Source organism: Onychostoma macrolepis, chromosome 05 (genome assembly GCF_012432095.1).
Source record: "Onychostoma macrolepis isolate SWU-2019 chromosome 05, ASM1243209v1, whole genome shotgun sequence".
NCBI classification, from domain to species: domain Eukaryota; kingdom Metazoa; phylum Chordata; class Actinopteri; order Cypriniformes; family Cyprinidae; genus Onychostoma; species Onychostoma macrolepis.
In genome coordinates, this window is record NC_081159.1 from 39,951,976 (window position 1) to 39,972,827 (window position 20,852).

At 36.5% G+C, this 20,852-nt stretch overlaps 1 protein-coding gene across 2 annotated transcripts; it reads right to left on the reverse strand.

Annotated features, from left to right (window-relative positions):
* Nucleotides 1-6,931: 6,931 nt before the first annotated feature.
* On the reverse strand, nucleotides 6,932-19,116 carry LOC131540589 (UDP-glucuronosyltransferase 2C1-like). 2 transcript variants are annotated; one of them, XM_058775612.1, is made up of 6 exons: nucleotides 18,337-19,116; nucleotides 13,609-13,757; nucleotides 11,006-11,137; nucleotides 10,704-10,791; nucleotides 8,631-8,853; nucleotides 6,932-8,501 (listed from the first exon to the last, which is right to left on the reverse strand). In XM_058775612.1, exons 1-6 carry the CDS (start codon nucleotides 19,043-19,045, stop codon nucleotides 8,216-8,218), a joined length of 1,587 nt encoding a protein of 528 aa, XP_058631595.1. In that variant the 5' UTR covers nucleotides 19,046-19,116; the 3' UTR covers nucleotides 6,932-8,215. The 2 variants fall into 2 exon arrangements, with proteins under 2 accessions (XP_058631595.1, XP_058631596.1); XM_058775613.1 differs by lacking the exon at nucleotides 6,932-8,501 and adding an exon at nucleotides 9,865-9,957 and having other exon boundaries at nucleotides 8,724-8,853.
* Nucleotides 19,117-20,852: the final 1,736 nt, after the last annotated feature.

The following is a 20,852-nucleotide window of genomic DNA, read 5'->3' on the forward strand; positions in this document are numbered from 1 at the left end:
TGGCTTCCTGATCTGCCCTGGAGTCTCTCCTCGTCTTCACCCTCTTCCAGTCCTCCAACGGTACTGTTACGGCATGGGACACGCCTTCCGGGAGGGGGGCGATCTGTCACGTGTTTCGTTCCTGTTTGTCCATATTTGGTTCTTCCTGTCCCTGTCCTCATTGTGTTAATTTGATTTCAGGTGTGTCTTGTCATCCCCTCTTTATTCTGGGTATTTATAGTGTGTTCTGCCCATTGTTTCCTGTCCGTTGTTATACGTCAATACTCATGCTACGTGTTTGTTCTTGCCTGTTTCATGTGAGTCTTTGTTTGGATGAATAAAGACCGTAATAATTGTAATCCTCCATCATCTCCATGCTCCTTCGCTCCCGAACAGTAGCAGATCATGACAAAAGCTATAAACAGTAAGATATTGTAAGGCTGCCTATGGGCCCTCCGTGAGCACGGCATGAGTTAGACCTACGACGGGCAATCAAGGAGAGGTGCTGAGGGGCACAGCCAAAGTCCCACCCCCGGCCGCCACACACATGCCACGCTTATATATATATATATATATATATATATGTATATGTATATTAGGGGTGACACGGTACATGTATTCGTACGGAACCGTCACGGTATGGACATCTCGGTTCGGTGCATGAAGCCTTACGACGAATACAGGCAAATCACCCACAATCCAGAAGGGGGCGCCCGCAGTAATGCAACACTGTTTGATAACCGCCAGCGCCAGCAGAAGAACAGTGAATGCCATGAGTTGCGCACTTGAAAACAAAGCCCCCTAGACAGACTATTATTCAAATCCGTTAAAGGATTGTTAGGCTGCATTAATTAGATCAACCGAACCGGAACACTCCCCATAACACACGATGTACTCGTTACATCGTCAGTTGAATGGCATCTACGCTAATATTTGTTTGTTTCTTTCCTAGTCTGTTTCTCAGTCCGTATCCGATCAGATGGTGGATCAGCACCAAGAGATGATGTCTACAGCCCTGATCGTCAGCGGAGACCAGGACACCCAGATGACCCCCAGAGATATATCCCTAGATATATCAACCAAAAATAACAAAATAACTAAAATATAATAAAATACCTAACTACATAATACTACTATTGTTAGAAATTGCAACAAAATTAAAATAGAAATATAAACTTTTGAACTGCGGGTTTCGTCTGGTCAGAGGAGAACTGGCCCCCCGACTGAGCCTGGTTTCTCCCAAGGTTTTTTTTTCGCCATTCTGTCACAGAGGGAGTTTTGGTTCCTTGCCGCTGTCGCCTCTGGCTTGCTCAGTTGGGGACACTTAATTTCTAGCGATTATCGCCGATTTGATTGCACAGCTACTATTTAAACTAAACTGAGCTAGACAATGACATCTCTGAATTCAATAATGAAATGCCTTTAACTGAAAATTGAGTGTTTAATCTTATCATTATACATTACTGACACTCTATCCTCCAATTTGATACTGTTAAGTGCTTTGACACAATCTGCATTGTAAAAGCGCTATATAAATAAAGGTGACTTGACTTGACTTGACAGTGGCCATGTGCTGATTCTGAATGCATCTCTCACATAGACTGGCAAAGGAGTATACTTTAAAGGCTTGCGCACTCAACTGTTTGCGAAATGGAGCTTTGTGCTTGTGTATCCTACCTCTCTCATTCCTCACAAATCCAAATATTCCATAATATTTCCATATTTGCGATGTAACGTATCTGAATGCTAAACTATTATTTATTATGTAAATGTACTTCAGACGAGTTCCAACGAGGCGCGCGCTGATGTTTGGCTCACTGTATTTTATTTTGATAAAGTACCAACTGCACTGTCAAGTTAGCAGTGCTGGAAATGATGTGTGTTTTGTGTGTGTGTGTGTACGCTCCGATGCGATCACTTCAACTGTTTCCTTATACCAGCAGAATCAACTATAAACAGTTATTGTCTTATTAATAATCGCTGTATAAAGGTCTGCTTTTATTTGTGTACACTCACAATGAAAACAAAACAGATTTTATATAACATGTAAAATTTTTAAATTTGCATTACTGTCTGTTCAAAATAAATGAAAAGAAACTGAGCATAGTAAATTTCTTTTTTTTTCCCTGTTATACCGAAATCGTATCAAACCGTGACCCCCGAACCAAGGTATGTACCGAAACGTGACATCTGTGTATCGTGCCACCCCTAATATATATATATATATATATATATGTATATATTATTATTTTATTTTTTTCCTATGTATGTATGCATGTCAACTAGCGTACGATGCATTAAAAAAGCGTGACGTGCAGCGTGGAACCAGCCCAGTGCAAAGCCCAGGCCCCCATGCTCATGTCCCACTTACCCTGTGTGTGTCTGATATATATATATATATATATATATATATATATAATTCTTACTTTTTTTTTCTCTCCCTCTTTCCCTTGCTTATTTTCCAATAGATGTATGTATATCGTCTAATATGTGAGGCATTAAAAAAGCAAGGCATGTAGTGCCTGAACCAGCCTGAGGCAAGAAAACCAGGTCAACACATAGAACCCATTTTACACATGGCTCTCGATTCTGACTTGTACTTGCTCTTATGAAAATGTACCAGATTTCTTAACTGTAGCATTTATAATAAGTAATAACTGTAATAACTATAATAAAGCGAGCATTACCAGGCCAATAATGACTTTTTTTTTTTAAATTAATCTATATAGCATTTGTTAGGAACAGATTGTACATTTAGAAACAAAAGAATGGCTCGCGCAAATCTGGTGAACGCACGCAGAGTATATGGTGATTTCTGAAAAACTACACCCCTGGCAGTCAGAGGATTACTGGGTCGCCTCGCAGTCAAGGGAGTTTTTTATTTTTTTGGCATAGCCTATCAGCATGACATCATGACGTCGGAGTCTTGTTTTTTCCCCTAATAGGCTATTTAACCATTGACTAGCCATTCAACATTAGGCTACACTACAGTATAATGGAGAGATATCAATTTTAACATTTATTAGATTACTTAAAATAACTTTTAATTTAAGTGAACTTAAAACAATCTTCACATAAATCCATTATAATAAATGTCAGCCACATCTGCCCTTCAGCATGAAGGAAATATACAGAAATTGAATAAAGTTATTAAACTGTAGTGGACAGCACATTCCAGGGCCCAGTTTATGGCGGGGCCCCTCTCTGACCACAATAGTGGACAAAGGTTTGTTACATTTTGATTGGATCTTGGTGGACTAACATAAGCAAACTGTCCAACGCCATCAGATAATGTGATGGATATATTATTTGAAGATGTATGTATCATGGCCAAATAGTTATTTTAAAGTATATACATCCTGTAAATTATGTAAGTTATGTTTACAGTACTTTACATACAGTACATTTAAAGGAAGATGTGAATATAGTTTCTAGAAATAAAAATTCCAGAAATTAATTTTGTAGTAAAGAGAAACTCACCTGTGTCTATCTAGTCATGAAGATATATTTCAACTTCAGCTCTTAAAACTACATTTCATGACACACTAACAGTTATATTTTGAAAATTATGCGAATAAATGATGGTTTATACTGAATTTCTCTGCCGATACCGATAGCCGATTATTCAGAATGTTATCGGCCGATATCGATGCTGAGATCGATAGTTATGTGCGAGTTAAAATTTGACATGGTCGCATTTGTGCCAGTGCATGGTCTGCGCTGCTCCAAAACGTCTGCTCTGCTCCATGCATAAAGCGCGAGCTGCAGAGCCGCCACACAGTGCAGCAGGAGTAAGATTTCTGATCACGTGAAGAGAGTGAGAGAGGGACGCTTTCAATGCGAGCTCTTTGGGAGCAGAGCCTGGTTTATACTCGCCACGTCAGCATGAGCGGCGAATACAGAGGAAACAATGGCGGACGGGACAGAGGATTTGGTTTTCATGCGAAAGTAAAATAAAAGACTGCTTCTTAAACCAGAGAAGGTGAACATGTTGGTTTTGTCTTTGCTGTTTATCTCATTAGCCGCTTTTCCACTATCGGGCCGAACGGTTCTCTTTGCTTAACCGTACTGTTCCATGCCGATCCGGGCCAGTCAGCACGGACACAGTTTCGTTTTCCACTGCGGGGCTGATAACGGATCTCTAATGAATTACGTTTTGACGCTTTTAAATGTGACCTGACAGATCGCTATTGCACCTCAGTTCAAGTTCAAGTCTCTTCCAGTTTAATAAGTTATAGCGCAAAATAGACATGAATGCACATCATAAGATACTGAAAGATACAGTATGGCCAGGGCTGGACTGGGACAAAAAATCGGCCCTGGCATTTTTGGTCCTGGTGGCCCAGCACTATATATATATACATACACATATATATATATATATATATATATATATATATATATATATATATATATATATATATATATATATATATACACACAGTGTATATATAATATGATATACACGACCATTCAAAGTTTTTGAACAGTAAGATTTTTCATTATTTTTTGAAAGAAGTCTCTTCTGCTAACCAAGTCTGAATACAGCAAAGTAATATTGTGAAATATTTTTACTATTTAAAATAACTGTTTTCTATTTGAATATATTTTAAAATGTAATTTATTCCTGTGATCAAAGCTGAATTTTCAGCATCATGATCCAGTCTTCAGTGTCACACGATTCTTCAGAAATTATTCTAATATTCTGATTTGCTGCTCAAAATACATTTATTATTATGTTGAAAACAGCTGAGTATAATGTTTTTTCAGGTTTCTTTGATGAATAGAAAGTTCAGAAGAACAGCATTGATCTGAAATAGAAATATTTTGTCTTTAACATCATTTTTGATCAATTTTAAGCATCCTTGCTAAATAAAAGTATTAATTTCCATAATTTCTTTCCCAAAAAACAAAACATAAATTACACTGACTCCAATCTTTTGAATGGTGTATTAATGTTACAAAAGCTTTATTTCAGATAAATGCTGATCTTTGGATCTTTCTATTCATCAAAGAATCCATTAATAATAATAAATATTTCTTGAGCAGAAAATCAGCATATTAGAATGATTTCTGAAGGATCATGTGACACTGAAGACTGGAGTAATGATGCTGAAAAGTCATCTTTGATCACAGGAATAAATTACATTTTAAAATATATTCAAATAGAAAGCAGTTATTTTAAATAGTAAAAATATTTCACAATATTACTGCTTTTGCTGAATTTTGGATAAAATAAATGCAGGCTTGGTGAGGAGAAGATAATTCTTTAAAAAAAACATTCAAAATCTTACTGTTCAATAACTTTTGACTGGTAGTGTAGATATCATTGCATCGAGTTGTTTTGGATAATAATAAAAAACGTCAGGTCTGACAATATCATGTCTTTTCGAATTTAAATCTAGATTTATTCGCATTGGCCCATGAAAACCTCTATGAACACTTGACATGACTTGGCCAGAAAATCGCGGTGGACGAATTTACGTTTTATTAAAAAGTGTTTGCGTATTCTGCACTAATGGCGCACGCACACAGATGCCTGCCTCCGTTGCGAGTCCTTATCAAGCACTTTACCGATTCAACTGCTCTCCTCTCCTCCTCCTCCTGGCTCTTTACGCCGCATCACTCACCGCAGAGCAAGCCTGTTCTTGATAAAGCTGCTGTGAAAACGTGGGAAAAGCCGACGAGGAAGAAGTTGGGGTGAAGCGTTTAAAAACAGAAAACACTTCATGGCTCCGTCTATAGCGCATTGTGATTGGGTGGTTTACACTGTCAATACAGGAGACAAACCAATGGGCTACTGGCTGCTCGTAGTCCCTGCGTGATGGTCTTTGGCAAAAAAAAAAATTCTGTCGGCCCACCGGGAAAATGCCCGGTATGCCCGATTACCAGTCCAGCCCTGAGTATGGTTTACCAAAATGAATGGAGGATGATCAGAAATTTCTTTAGATATTATTACTAATTTGTGTTTACATTGCTCAAAATAGCGTGCTTAGCAAGCTAGGGAGAAACTAGCAGCCAGGCAACAGACAAGTGACAGAGTGGCGACGTCAGCACACGCACTCTACCAGCACGGGCCGAGAACGGTTTGTAATCGTGCCGCGCCGTACCAGGCTCACGTGGAAAAACAACTGGAACCGTACCTGACCGTTCTTAGAACCGATAGTGGAAAAGCGGCTATAGTTTGTATTTCGTGATAGAATCTACAGGATTTGAAAGCTGAGAGTTTGTTTCTTATCAGAAGTAAGAAAGCACAGAGCTCTTTGTGATTATTGGATGCGAGGCCTGCTGCAAATGTTTGGTGTAGAGAAAAACTGCGGATCTGGCAATGCTGGCTTGAACTAGGGGTGATTCATCTGGTCAAATAGAGCCTGCTTTAATGTCACTTTTTTAACTGTTAATGCCTTATTGTCACTTTAATTTTGACAGCCCTAAATTCAACAGAGATTTTCTTCACTCACAGTATGAGTTGCAGTCTGACACGTTTTTCTCTGCCTTTTGATTGGCAGGATATAATCGGCCCTGAACATCGGCAGATTTTGAACAATCGGCCAATGGCCGATAGTGAAAGAAATTGCTTTTATCGGCCGATACTGATTGTTGGCCGATACATCGGTGCATCTCTAGTTGAAATACAATGCTGTGTGAACTCAGCCAATCAACATCTTCAGCGCCCAAGTCCAACCAATAAATGAAATGCCACAGGAACATGCAATAATAAACCTTTGTTTTTATCAAATCATGACAGCACATAAAATATAAAAATGTGTAATGATTTTTTCAGTTTAATAAACTAAATGAACACTAATAAAGTAACAAACAGGTTTGCATACACGTTTACATTAATCTACATCTACGAAGAACGAAAATTAACTTCGTTTGCAGTATATCAGGGCCTTTAAGGATGGGCTGTAAAGTTTACAATCTCTATTTGTATCTTATTTCAACATTTCAATGAAGCTTGCTTATTTTTTTTTTGCAGGTTTAATCAGCAGGTCCGGCTGAAAGCCAGAAAATACACTTTCACATTTCTTTATTTTTAAATGCAAACTTGTTGTGTTTTATGTTTATTTCCCTCTGAAGCATGAGATTAATCATTTTTATGGTTTTGATTTTATGTGCATGGTCAATTAATTTACTTCGGAAAAACACACCCTGAGGCAAAAAGGTGGTAAATGCAAGTCTTTACAATATTAACTAATTATGATTTTAGATTACAGTTTCTACTGTTGTTTTGGCAACAGTTTATCAAAATATATGTTCTTGAGGGTGTTTCTTTCCAAACCGATGAATAATTGTGATATTATAATTAACATGATCAGCAGGTTTTAATGGCTGCCTGTGCACCTGACTGCAGTGGAAACCATTAAAAGTGTACAGATCAAAACCAGTACAAATCTGTAAGGGAAACCATTAAAAATGTGTAAATCACAACCAATACAAATCTGTAAGGGAAACCGTTAAAAACGTGCAGATCAAAACCAATACAAATCTGTAATGGAAACCAATATAAACCAGTAAATTTTCATGGAATTTGTCCCAAAACACACTACGTAATGGAAACCATTTGGTAATTGTTTTATTGGTTAAAAGTTGATGGTTTGTAATGGTATTTGTAGTGGACACCATTAAAATTTCTGTGATGGTTTCTATTGTTTTTTTTTTTTATTTTTAAATGGAACCATCAGAACCGATACAAAACTGCAATGGAAACCATTATGTGCAAATCAGGACCAATACAAATTTCTAATGGAAACCTATACAAACCAATAAGTCCTAATGGAATATACCCAAAACACACTACGTAATGGAAACCATTTGGTAATGGTTTTAATGGTTGATGGTTTGTAATGATTTTGTAAGGGAAACCATTAGGATTTCTGTTATGGTTTCTATTGTTGTTGTTTTTTCAGCAGGGAAAACAAGTGCATATTTATTCTTTGTTTAGTTTTAATGTCTGACAGAAAGATGTAAACCTATTGTTTGTTTGTTTTTGTATGACTCAAGACATAAAACAGCCAGAGCAGATTAACAAGGCAACATTTTCACAGATGAACTTTACAGTAAACTAAAATATTAACGTTTGCAAAAAACATGAATTGCGACATCTTTAAACATGAATACGCAGGATTACTAGTGCATTGACATGACCTCATACCTACTTTTCAATGCATGTAAAAAAAATAAAAAATAAAAATGCATCATACAGATTGCTCAAAGCGAGCAAAAAGCTTCATCACTCTTTTTTGCTTTTTTTACTCTTTGATCTAAAACAGCAACGAATTATGAAGAATTTGCACATTTTAAAGAAGACGTAGAGGACTACAGTCAGGACAGTGATGAGAAAAGCGAACACATCCAGACAGTGGTACTGGTACCAGGTAAGATTGTGGGCCTCGACACGCAGGTGTTTAGCACCTTTATTGCGCATGACGAACTCAATCCAGAACACAGCCTCATCCAAAGGCTTTATTGGTCTGTCATGATGAATCCTGGATAAACGCATAACATTCTCTTTATACCTGCAGGGATGAAGAAAATTCTGTTATATGTGTTTGTATTTAGTGCATATGTAGAGAGAATATAGAGCCCTCAAATTATTTTGACACTGCACTGACACCACTGTATAACACATTATATGAGTGACTTACAAGGAGTCATTAATGACTGCATTGAGTCCATCCACCAGGTCCTGCGGCTCCATGGTCTTGATGTTGTCTATAACAGCAGCAGCCCCTCTGGCCTTCACATGAACCAAATTATCAGGCTGGTCACCAAACAAGGGGATTCCGACCATTGGAACTCCATGATATATGGCCTCATATATGCTGTTAGTGCCTCCATGAGTGATGAATGCTCTGGTTTTGGGGTGACCTGAATCAGGAGGCAAGTATGGACAAATAAACAAGGAAAAGCAAAAACCACTGTTTGAGTGACACACTTGCAATGGAAGTATACAAATATTAAAATACTGTATATACTCAGCAGCATAGCCCAGTCCCTCCAGGATTTTGAATTTATCAAACAAATTTGGAGAAGCTTGCAATTTTTCTAAATTACTGCAGATTTTGGCCCTACCCAGCAGGGGGCACCTTGATGTCAATTTGATATCAAATATTAGTCAAGCCTTGATCAAGATGCTGAAACATAATTTTTAGATAGCGACTTCTTTCAGAGGTAATTGGGTGAAAATAAGTTAATCCCAATGTATATGAAGGCCAATATGTTCAATTTACATCAAATCAATGTCATGTCAAGTTTTTGACGTCAGTTTGATTTGCCTATTTGACCTTTTTTTAATGTCAAAGTGACATCTTTGCCCACTGCGTAGACGCATCGTAAACTGTTTGCATCATTGCTTCAGAACAGCATCTCCTCCAGAGATGGTCTTATTACTGGGAGATACAGGGCTCTGGAGTACTTACCATTGGAGAAAGCGTGGTATTAAAGCATGGTATAAAGCATGTCATTAAATTTCAGTCAAGAGTTGTGCAACAGTCATTCACCGTTTACGGATACCATAGAAATGAATGAGTAGTGCCGTAAACTAAATCCTACGTGTCGCAAAAAGTTTGTGACTTCTCTCATAAAAGGCTTGTGCTCTCTGTATACAACCACAACATGGACAAGGAGCATGACGAAAAGGGTGAAGAAGACACTAAATGAAAGTGTAAATTCAATATAGCGGTTTCCAGGGGATAAACTAAGCAAGCTGCACTACTTTCTGTTTCTGACGTGCTGGTCACTATGTATTGACTATATCAAACCTTACAAAGATTTGTCTGCACAAATCATTTATTGGGATCAAAGCAGGAGATAAAAAAAGCACTCTTTATCAGTGTGGCAGTTCTTTGTATCTCAGTGGTTATATAACAAACAACTTACATCAGGTGATTATAGTTGCTCAATCAATCCACAGACTCCACTTACATCATGAGTTAAATGATAGGAACAATAGCACCTTGACACCTAATTCAGCTGGGAGAGCGCAGTCATTTGCATTGATTATCAAATCACCATCAGTCTTCATACATTTTGTGTATTATAATTCAATAAAAGTCTTTTCTTTTTTAAAAATATTTATATAAAAAAAAAAAAATGTCCTTTAGACAAAACATAAAAGACAAAAAATATGTGTCATGTGTTTTTTGTTTTGTCATATACTTGATACACCAGGCTTTTATGGCACACATAGTGAGAATATGGAGGGGGGGGAAACGATCAACTTTATTCAGAGGCCCAAACTGAGTAAAAACTGTAATTTGGTTCAGTTATTAGTTGAATGTACAAAATGTAAATCAATGTTATTGTTGTTTTTTTATAAGAGTTACTACATTGAGTGTGAGATGAACAAATTAATGTTCTTCAAAAGTCTGTTGTATCATTATTTGATAAATTACAGAGCCCAATGTTTCTTGAGGTCAAAAAAGTAATAAAAATGTTAGAAGGAGACTGTCTGGGGTATATTTTCACTGCAAAACAACACAAGAAATGCAGCAAATATTGCCACAAACTGAGAAAAGCTGCAGCAAAATCAGTCATTTTAGGCTACAAAAATCACAAAATCCTAAAAATTACTAGGTAAAATACAATAATTAAAAATTTAATTTTAGTAATTTCAGTTAAAAATGTACATTTTCATTAAAATTTTATAAAAATGTAAAAATTTGTATGTATTAGTATATAATCAAATTAGTATATAATCATTATTATATAATACAAACCCAATAAATCATTCTGAGGGATCCACTTATAGATTCTGGTGTTTTCACCAAGAGTATCTGGCTTCTCTCCACCGTATCGCCATAAAACCTGCGAGCAAAACAAAACACATACTAAACCACACTCTCAACAGATCAACGGATAATGGCAAATACATTATAGAGAATCACTACTGGAGTAAATGTGGATATTTACTTTGAATTGCAACTAAATTAACGTTAATAAAACTCATGTAAATTCAGGTTAGTTCCCTCATTCCAATCATATCAGTGGTTATTTAAAGGATGTAAACATGATCACATACCTTCTGTGGAATCTGTGCCAGTGCGGAGGCGATCTTATTGCTTATCTCTTTAGGCATTTTGTCTATCATAGACCCCAGAGTGAAGACCACAATCCCATCATCCCCTGAGCTCTGTACAAATTCCTCCATGTCCTACACATAAAAAAGACATCATGGATTTGTACTGTGAAAAAAATGACTCTACATATGGGTTGTTGACGTGACATGGCATTTTCACTGTCCCACAAGATAAAAATGAATATAATTAATATTGTCGTTATTTAAAATGCTGTAAATAATTAAACATTTCTTTGTCCTATGGAACTGTTATTTCAAAAGTTGCAGTGTTATTCAATGTTTTACATTTTTGAGCCAAATGTCAAAATTGTCCTTTGGTGTGACTGTCTCAAGCATGGTTCAATAAATTACAACTTTTATAAATTAAAAAGAAAAGCATAAAAATGTTAATAAATACCTCCGGCATAATTGTACAAGTGTCTATTTGAGTAAATAGCAATCTTTTTTTTTTCATCCATATATTTCTGAAAGTGTAGGAACTTGATACATTTTGTCTCTGAAAACCATGTCCTATGGTGTGACACCATATCCTGATTTTAAAATGGCAATTCCAGAGAAAACTTTAATTAGTTGAAAGACCCCATTCATGGTCGTGTTACTGAAGCCCACTGTGAAGCCCATGACATGTGCACATTGTCAAATATTTCACTTTTTTTGGAACCACTACAAAAGTGTTAAGTTTTGTTGTCCTTTGGTGTGACACCCCTAAATTATATTTTTTAATTAAAAACTGCATGTTAGACTACATAATCGTGGAAAATTATGCAAATGCATCTTGCAAACTGCTAATGACAGGTTAGCTTGTAATAGCAAGGTCATTAATTGACACAAAAGTCTGAAATGTCCTATAATGTGACAGAAAATGTCCTCCGGTGTGACGCCTGTACTGTCACACCACAGGACAAGGTCTCTTTAAAAAGCATTTTAAATAATTAAATAAGATTGGTTTAACTCCTTTTTATTTGATTATTTTCAGTGTTCTTAAATGCAATAATTACATTAATTAAACTATTTTCTGATGTTTTTGCAGAAAACCTGCACTGTTATAAAGTGTCATGAATATAAGTATAACGTGATACTTTGTTTTTGAAACAGAAAGAATTGAGGGAGAAAAATTAGTGGAAGAGACAGGATGCGGAAATATAGACAGAAAATTAATGGGGATCCACCAGAAGGGAGGAGATCCTAAGAGAACGATGCAGAAAGTAAATAGAATCAAAATCATGAAAAAAAAAATCATTCACATCTTAATGTAGTTTCAATCATATATCAATAATATTTAGCTGTATCAAAAATATCAATCATATTTAGCTGTGCCGCACATGCAGCGGGGGGCTAGAAGAGTTTCAGTAACATACTGATTGACTACGAGACTGAATTTTGTTGATGAAAATGATTTTTTGTTTAAAAAAAACATGTTGATATTGTTTGTATCAAAATTAAACTTTCCTTCTCCTTTGACATGTTCAAAATTAAATAGAAATACTTACTACCATTTCTGCCCTTTAGTGTGACATAATGTCCTATGGTGAGACACACATAAAAGAACCACAGATTTGTTTTTATCTCAAAATATCTTTAAAAAAAAGTTGAGTATTGCAATAGGGGAAATATAAATATCACTCAACTTAAAATGGTTTAATTTTCAGCAGTTTTAGATGACAGCAAAGTTTGGCTTGTCAAAGTTTGTGTTGAAATTGTCCAACAATTCATGGTGAAAAAATGATGATAATTTCATATTAAATAAATAACACTATATGAAAGTGTCTAACAATGAAGATAAATCTCTCATGCAATTTTTTTCTGAATTTTTGCTATGTCACACCATAGGACAAATTTATTGTACAGGTCAGTAAAAATGTAAAAAAAAAAAACAATGAAAGAATTGATGAAGTTAGGGACCCTTTATATTTTCTCAAAGACCAGACTTCACAAATAAATATATACATTACTTCAAAAATGGTCTTTTACAAAAAAAGCATTTTTTTACTGGCTATTTGTCAACTACCCATATATTAATGTACAGTAATATCTTAAATATGTTGCTGCAAGTACACTGCAGTTTCCATGCCAAATAATGGCACTAAAAGCAGTTTGTACAGCAGTGTTTACATGCGGTTTAACTGCTGAATCTTCAGCAACACGGCAAAAGAATTTATATTTTAGATGTTTTTTTTATCTAAAGTTGAAATCTGCATTGAATGTGATGCAGTAAAAATAACATTGAGAAGCATCTTTCTCTTGACAGTTTTCTTTTCCATGTTGGGTTCACGCAAACTACAACACAACAAACCAGCATATAATTCAAGAACAACTGACTCTTGAGTCAGCTCTTTTTAGTGAATTAAAACATACAGCGTGACCAGTAGTTTCATTCTTGAACAAATATTACTCTTATAAGACATTCCTTTTAATGAATGTTTAAAAAAATACTTGAGTTACTGGTTGGAATCATTCTGATGAATCCTGAAATGGTCTTAGATGTATGATTCAAATCACGAAAAAAAGTTATTGATTGACTGATTGAAATTCAGAGACAGATGCACCTTGGGTAATGGTTTGGCAGGGGTGCAGTGAAGGCCTCCAACATATTTGAAGTTGGGCAGGAATGGCCGGGGAAACTCAAAATCCCAGTAGGTTCTGATTAACCAGATATCAGCTTTACCCATCGTCTCACAAATTGATGTGGGCCGTCCTGAAATGAAGGAGGTTCAATACAAGTTAAGCTCAACCACCTGCATTTGTTGTTGATTATCACCATAGGCATTTATTTGTTTCTGCTGGTAGGTGCCCACCCTCCAAATGTGTAACGGACGCCTTGCAGATGCAAAAAGGGGAAAATAATGTTGTTGTTATTGTTTTTGTTTTGTGTGTCTTCCTTATAATAAAATTAACATTGGCTGCATATTACTTATCAGGTCTGTTGAAACCAGAGATTCACACCAGTGTCTGTACAGTATTTTGATTTAATATTGATAAACATCTCAGAAATATAAAGTATGAAATGAACAAAGGATATCATAAATAAAAAAGTCATAAATAAAGAGTTATGATATGTGACCCTGGACGACAAAACCAGTCTTAAGTGTCAATTTTCTCGAAACTAAGATTTATACATCATCTGAAAGTTGAATAAATAAGCTTTCTGACAATATTTGGCTGAGATACAACTATTTGAAAATCTGGAATCTGAGGGTGCAAAAAAATCTAAATATTGAGAAAATCACCTTTAAAGTTGTCCAAATGAAGTTCTTAGCAATGCATATTACTAATCAAAAATTAAGTTTTGATACATTTATGGTAAGAAATTTACAAAATATCTTCATGGAACATGATCTTTACTTAATATCTTAATGATTTTTTGGCATAAAAGAAAAATTGATCATTTTGACCCATACAATGTATTTTTGGCTATTGCTACAAATATACCCCAGCGACTTAAGACTGGTTTTGTGGTCCAGGGTCACATATAAGAGTTACGCTTGCATTACACTTGCATTTGGGAATTACTGCCTGATATGGGGAATGGAACAAACAAATCTCCATTAACTAGCCATTCTACAGAGGCATTTGTGTGTATTATGACCCACAGGGACCTGATGTGAGAACTCAGAGAGGTTCCTGAATCTCAATCGATTCTTTGATTGGTTAAAGCAAAGTAAGGCAAGTTATTTCACTCATAGATATGGAGACCCTATTAGACCGCTCCAGATACGTTGACATGTCCGCCATTTTGGAACGGTCAACTTGACATATTCACCATAATAATCAATGAATATTCAAAGATGCGTATAACTTGCTGTTGTAGACACACACAGTCAACTTGCACTCAAAAATGGCGGATGGCTTACATTATCATGGCCCATAGAAACAGTCGCTAAGGAGGCATCTACGTATGGGTGCTGCACTGCAACTGTAGTTATACGCATGTATGAATGTTTGTATCTTCAGTAGACTTCAGAAGATGCTTTTGCTAAATTAACACAATACAACAAGATGAAACCGTTAGCTAACAAGGCATTTAAAAGGTACTTTAATAAAAAAAATATTTAAAAAACTGTAATATTGAGATAATACACATTCTTTGGTGTGAAAGGTTATCCCGTTTCTTCAGGAATTTAAATTTAGGCGGTTTTACAACCAGATACTGCACAATGTTGTTGCATTTTGAAACTCATTTACTGTTATTGTGAGTGACGATATAGACCGTTCCAAGATGGCGAACCCATCAACTTATCTGGAGCGATCAAATGTGGCATCTATTTATGAATATAACCCCACACCCCCAATTCAGCATTTATATTTTCTTATATTTTTCAACCATCTTGAACAGTGAACTATTGTTCTCTGCCCGCTACAGTATTTTCTCCTCTTTGCGTCCGTCTTCAGCATCTCTGGCCTCTGTTAACATTTACAGACTCAGGCGTGATGTATTTTTCTTAATCACTGCCCCAGTAGATCCCGAAAATAACAGACAAAAATTTAGTCTAAAAATGGAGAAATGTAATGTATTTTGTACTTAATTTACTGTTATTTTCAGGATCTACTGAGACAGTGATAAAGATCTACCAGTCGATCGCAATTGCGGGTTGGCGACCACTGATTGGTTCACTTAAAGGTGCCATAGAATGGAAAACTGTATTTACCTTGGCATAGTTGAATAATAACAGTTCTGTATATGGAAATGACATAGCATGAGCCTCAAACAGCATTGTTTCCTCCTTCTTATGTAAATCTCATTAATAAAAAAGACCACTGAAAAATAGGCGAATCAGAACATAACATCGACTGTGACATAACAATCGGGATCACTAATAGTTATGCCCCCAACATTTGCATATACCCGCCCATGTTCTAGGCCAGCCGAACCATCAGAAGTTCTGCAGGTATTGTGAAGAAACAAGCGAGGACAACAGCGAAAATGGCAGATCATGGAAATAAATGTTATGTTCCAGGCTGTGCAGGGAAGTGAAGTGCAGGGATGGGTTGGTGTCTATTCAGAAAGGCACGGAAAGCAAATAACATGTTCTAATAAAATAACGCGAGCCACTAAAGGGACATGGTAGCTGCTTGCTAGCGTTAGCCTGTTACATTACAGTACATAAGATTTCACTTACCACATAAACAGAGTAAGGAGAGATGACTGAGGATGATGGCGAATGATTTACAGATCCTGAGCACCACTGACAAGCATCTGATCTTGTAAAATGTGTGGTAAGTACTGCCGCTCCATACTATAAACAGAGTTCGTGCGATCGCGAATCTCAAAAGTGAAAGTAAAAAGCGATCGTGCATTTGAAAGCAGTTTCAGTGCCCCGCATACTAATAGCGGCTCCCTGATGCCCACATTTTATATACAGTATGACGATATAACCTGACGATATAACTGCGCGAGAAAGTATTGAAATATATATTTTCCTCCCTGTGTTTCCTTCCTGCTGTGAGCTACTGAAATGAGCCGCACTGTGAAACAGCCAATCAGAGCAGAGCTCAACATTATTATTCATGACCCTTCCAAATAAGCCAATAACAGACCATTTCATTCTAGGGAGAAATCCTAGGGTTGTAAATGCACATGTAAAACCGTTTGTGGAGAATTTTTGTCCTTACCATAAGCCACATACCTTCTATGTAGATATCAGAGAACAATTTAAAATATTGTATCAATGCATTCTATGGCACCTTTAAGTCATTTCACTCTGTGGCCAACTTTGGGGGGGTTTTTTTTGGTCCTCGGGTTGAAGCGAAACGCCCGCCCCACCAGAACGCGATTTCCAATTGAGAATCCTTTGGAAGTAGATTTTGACCCCCCGGAATGCGATTTTGGAGCAAATTTGATAGCCATTTTCTCCTGAACGTGATAGGGCTAGTTTTTTTGCCTTGATCGGGCTAGTTTTGAGTTCTAGTTTGACTGGGTTGTTACGCAGACGTGGCAATTAACCAATAATCTGGGGCAGCTACTTCAGTCACCCAGGTGAAAAACACTTCCATAATGTACTTAAAGTGCTTTATTTTCACGCACTAATTTTGTACTTAATATACTAAAAATGATCCTTTAGTACTTCTTAAGGTCAACTTAAGATCATCTAAGTGTACTCAACTGTGCTATTTTGAGACACCATGAATATGAACTAAAATGCACTTTTAGCTTACTATCTTTTAGCTACTTTAGTGGTAGCTAAATACATTTTTTAAATACAAAGATAGTATGTTAAAAGTGCATTTTAGTTCATGTTCATGGTGTCTCAAAATAGCACAGTTGAGTACCCTTAGATGATCTTAAGTTTATCTTAAGAAGTACTAAAGGATCATTTTTAGTATATTAAGTACAAAATTAGTGCGCGAAAATAGAGCACTTTAAGTACATTATGGAAGTGCACTTGTTTTTCACCTGGGATGCAAGTAGGCTATGTCTCTTTGAATAGCGAAACATTAAATTATCTAAAAATGTTCATCAAGCTTATATGATTAAATTTCATATTTGAAATCACCAACAAAATCTGATAACAACTGTCTTATAATTTTTTCTTATGCTCAATTAACCAGTTCGTTTGCCCATATAATCATTAGGAAATAGAGTAAACTTATTTGGCTTGCTGTCCACTGAGAGTGTTTTTTTTTTTTTGACTACCCCAGCCAATGCGCGCGTCTGGGAACAGTCGTTCTATTGCCACAGGAACCTATAGCGCGATGACTTTAGTAATAATTGTCTCTTTTTTTCCTTTTAGAAGGCGGGACTATTCCGCCATATTGCCCATTGCACTTTCTCCCATTTGTAAGTATGAGTGCTCTGTCTTTGTCAAAGTTAATGGAGAATATGTGGGTGCTCGAGTCCGATTACCACTGAAAAGAATTTCGATTTGTTTCCTAAATGAAACAAAATGAGTTTACAGTAAGGCATTTCAAATAGCAAGTATTAATTTTATTTTTTTTAAAAGCTTGTATTTTTTTTTCAGCACATAATTATTCCTTAAAATTAATTAAAGCTATTTTTGCAGCGGAACATGTTGTTGAAGGCCAGTGGATGATCACCATATTTACATTTATCAGACGCTTTTATCCAAAGCGACTTACATTGCATTGACGTTACAGTTTTTTTTTTTTACATTTGATCAGCTCTTGCTTTCCCTGGGAATCGAACCCATGATCTTGGCGTTGCTAGCGCCATGCTCTACTATTTGAGCTACAGGAAAGCCTTATGAGTATGGAACTATGAGGTGGGTACAATGACAGTATTTTCATTAGCATTAAGGTGAATTAGCGCTTTAACTCACCTAAATATTCAGTGTAATAGCTGTCAAATGTTTTCCAAGCAATAGTGGCAATAACATCTTGAGAAAGGTAGAAAAGCATATTCATGATTCGCTCTGTAAAGCTCATCTTGTCCGTGAGTTTACTCATGACTCCAGGAACAAATGATGGTGGAGCTGGTAACTGACCACACATTCTCTCAGCAACGTTAGCAATGGATAATCGGAACGTGTAAACCAAGGGAACGTTTAGCTCTTCAGCCAGAATATCGCTGCATGGGTAGATCGGATCTGACAAAACAACGTTAAACTTTCCATTCCGCAATTTGTCCATCAACTCTGGCGATCTAAGAATGCCGTCACAGTATGATATAGTCATATTCTGAAGTTTGGAAGTAAACTCTAAGACTTTCATTTGAATCTGCAGTAAGTTTAACTGATCGGTCTCGTACACTGAGAAATACAGAAATTCATCAATGAAGTCTCGCGTCTCCTGTTCATCCACGGACGCGTTAAAGTGCTGGTATGAGAAGCGATCCGATTCTTTAGCTTTCATGAAGAGAGAGGCATCCGGAACCAGCACTGTGACATTGTGTCCCCTGTCGATCAATGTTTTCAACACGATCTTCAGATTGAGCCAGTGACTGCCCTCAGTAAACCAGACTAAAACATTCCCACATTCTGCAGGACCGAACACAGTGAGCAGAGAAAGAAAACAGACTACGAGTCTCATGGTTGCCAGCGATAGAGTGAGAGTGTGAGATCACCAGTGTCCCGCCTCAACATATACTCTCAGGTGTAACTATTAACCAGTGCAAAGTCATCATGGCGTCAATAGATCATATCAATAAAAGGATTCAGATAAAAGACGCAGACCAAAGAGAAAGGTGAAGCAGGTCCATGCACATTGCTGAGTCATTCCACGAAACCGGTACGATCTGAGTCCCTCTGACCTTTTTAAGTGTATTTTATCTATTGGGTCACCAAAATCTATTTTTAAAATCTTTTTGTATTAATTGAAATGTTTCCTTTAATAAGGTTTAAAAACATGACATACATTTTATCTATATAATAGAAATTATCTTGTTTTTTTCAGTTGACACCACCTATTTTGTCATGTCCCTCATGGCCTTCTATGAAAGTGTACTTGGGATATGAATAATAAAATTAGAAAAAAGTCCATAAATTTTGCTATTCTCATAAATATCTATTTATGTTTTTTTTTTTTTTTAATTCATGATTATTTATTAAAATCATATTATTTAGTTCCGTACCTCAGTAACCCCTCAACCCCTCAAAAATAATGAATTGATACTTTATTACATTATTGACAGGATTAACAGGAAGTGACATCATATAACTCTTCTGAACAACATTGTGAGAAGACATAGGCAAGTTACCACCTTCTTTTATAACTATAACTTATTAATATTGTGATTGTCAAGCTTAACGACTCAACCCTGTTACATCAAATAAAGATAGAAGATTGTTATTTTAACAATATACATGATTTCTTAATATCATGCATACCATGTGCTTTCCTGTTATTCACTACATTTAGGGCAGGGGCCATTTTGAGTGAAAAATCACAACCCCGTTACTTATTTGATCATAACGGGGTTGTGAGATTGTGATGGGGTTGTGTTTTTAACACTTTGGTTCTGAAGTTATCCAGTAATTTAAATTAATTATTAGATTTGATCAAGAATCTTATACCACATGCATATGTTGAATGTAGTAATGTCCATATTAAAGCGGGCTGTGTGTGTGTGTGCGCACACGTTTTTGTGACAAATGAGGACATAAATTTGTATAATGACAAGGGTATGACATAGGTATTACAAGGAGAAGGTGACTTTTCAGGACATTACCCCATGTCCCCACTTTTCAAAACGCTTATAAATCACACAGAATGGAGTGTATTGAAAATCTGAAATAGCACGAAGTTTCCTGTAAGGGGTAGGTTTAGGTGTAGGGTTGGTGTAGGGCAATAGCACATACAGTTTATATAGTATAAAAACCATTACGCCTATGGAGAGTCCCCACTTTTCACAAAAACAAACGTGGTGTGTGTGTGAACGTGTGTTCTGCCGAGATTTTCACATCTCAGTGTTAAGTAAATTCTACAAACAATACCCCATAATGACAACGTGAACAAAGTTTGTTTGAAATCTTTGCAAATTTATTAAATAAATAAATAAAAAAAATCTCATTGTATTCACAGCCTTTGCTCAATACTTTGTTGAAGCACCTCTGGCAGCAATTACAGCCTCAAGTCTTTTTGAATATGATGCTACAAGCTTGACAAATCTATTTTTGGGCAGTTTCTCCCATTCTCCTTTGCAAGACCTCTCAAGCTCCATCAGGTTGGATGGGGAGTGCCGGTGCGTCAGTTTTCAGATCTCTCCAGAGTTGTTCAGTCGGGTTCAAGTCTGGGCTCTGGCTGGGCCACTCAAGGACATTCACAGAGTTGTCCAGTAGCCACTCCTTTGTTATCTTGGCTGTGTGCCTAGGGTTGTTGTCCTGTTGAAAGGTGAACC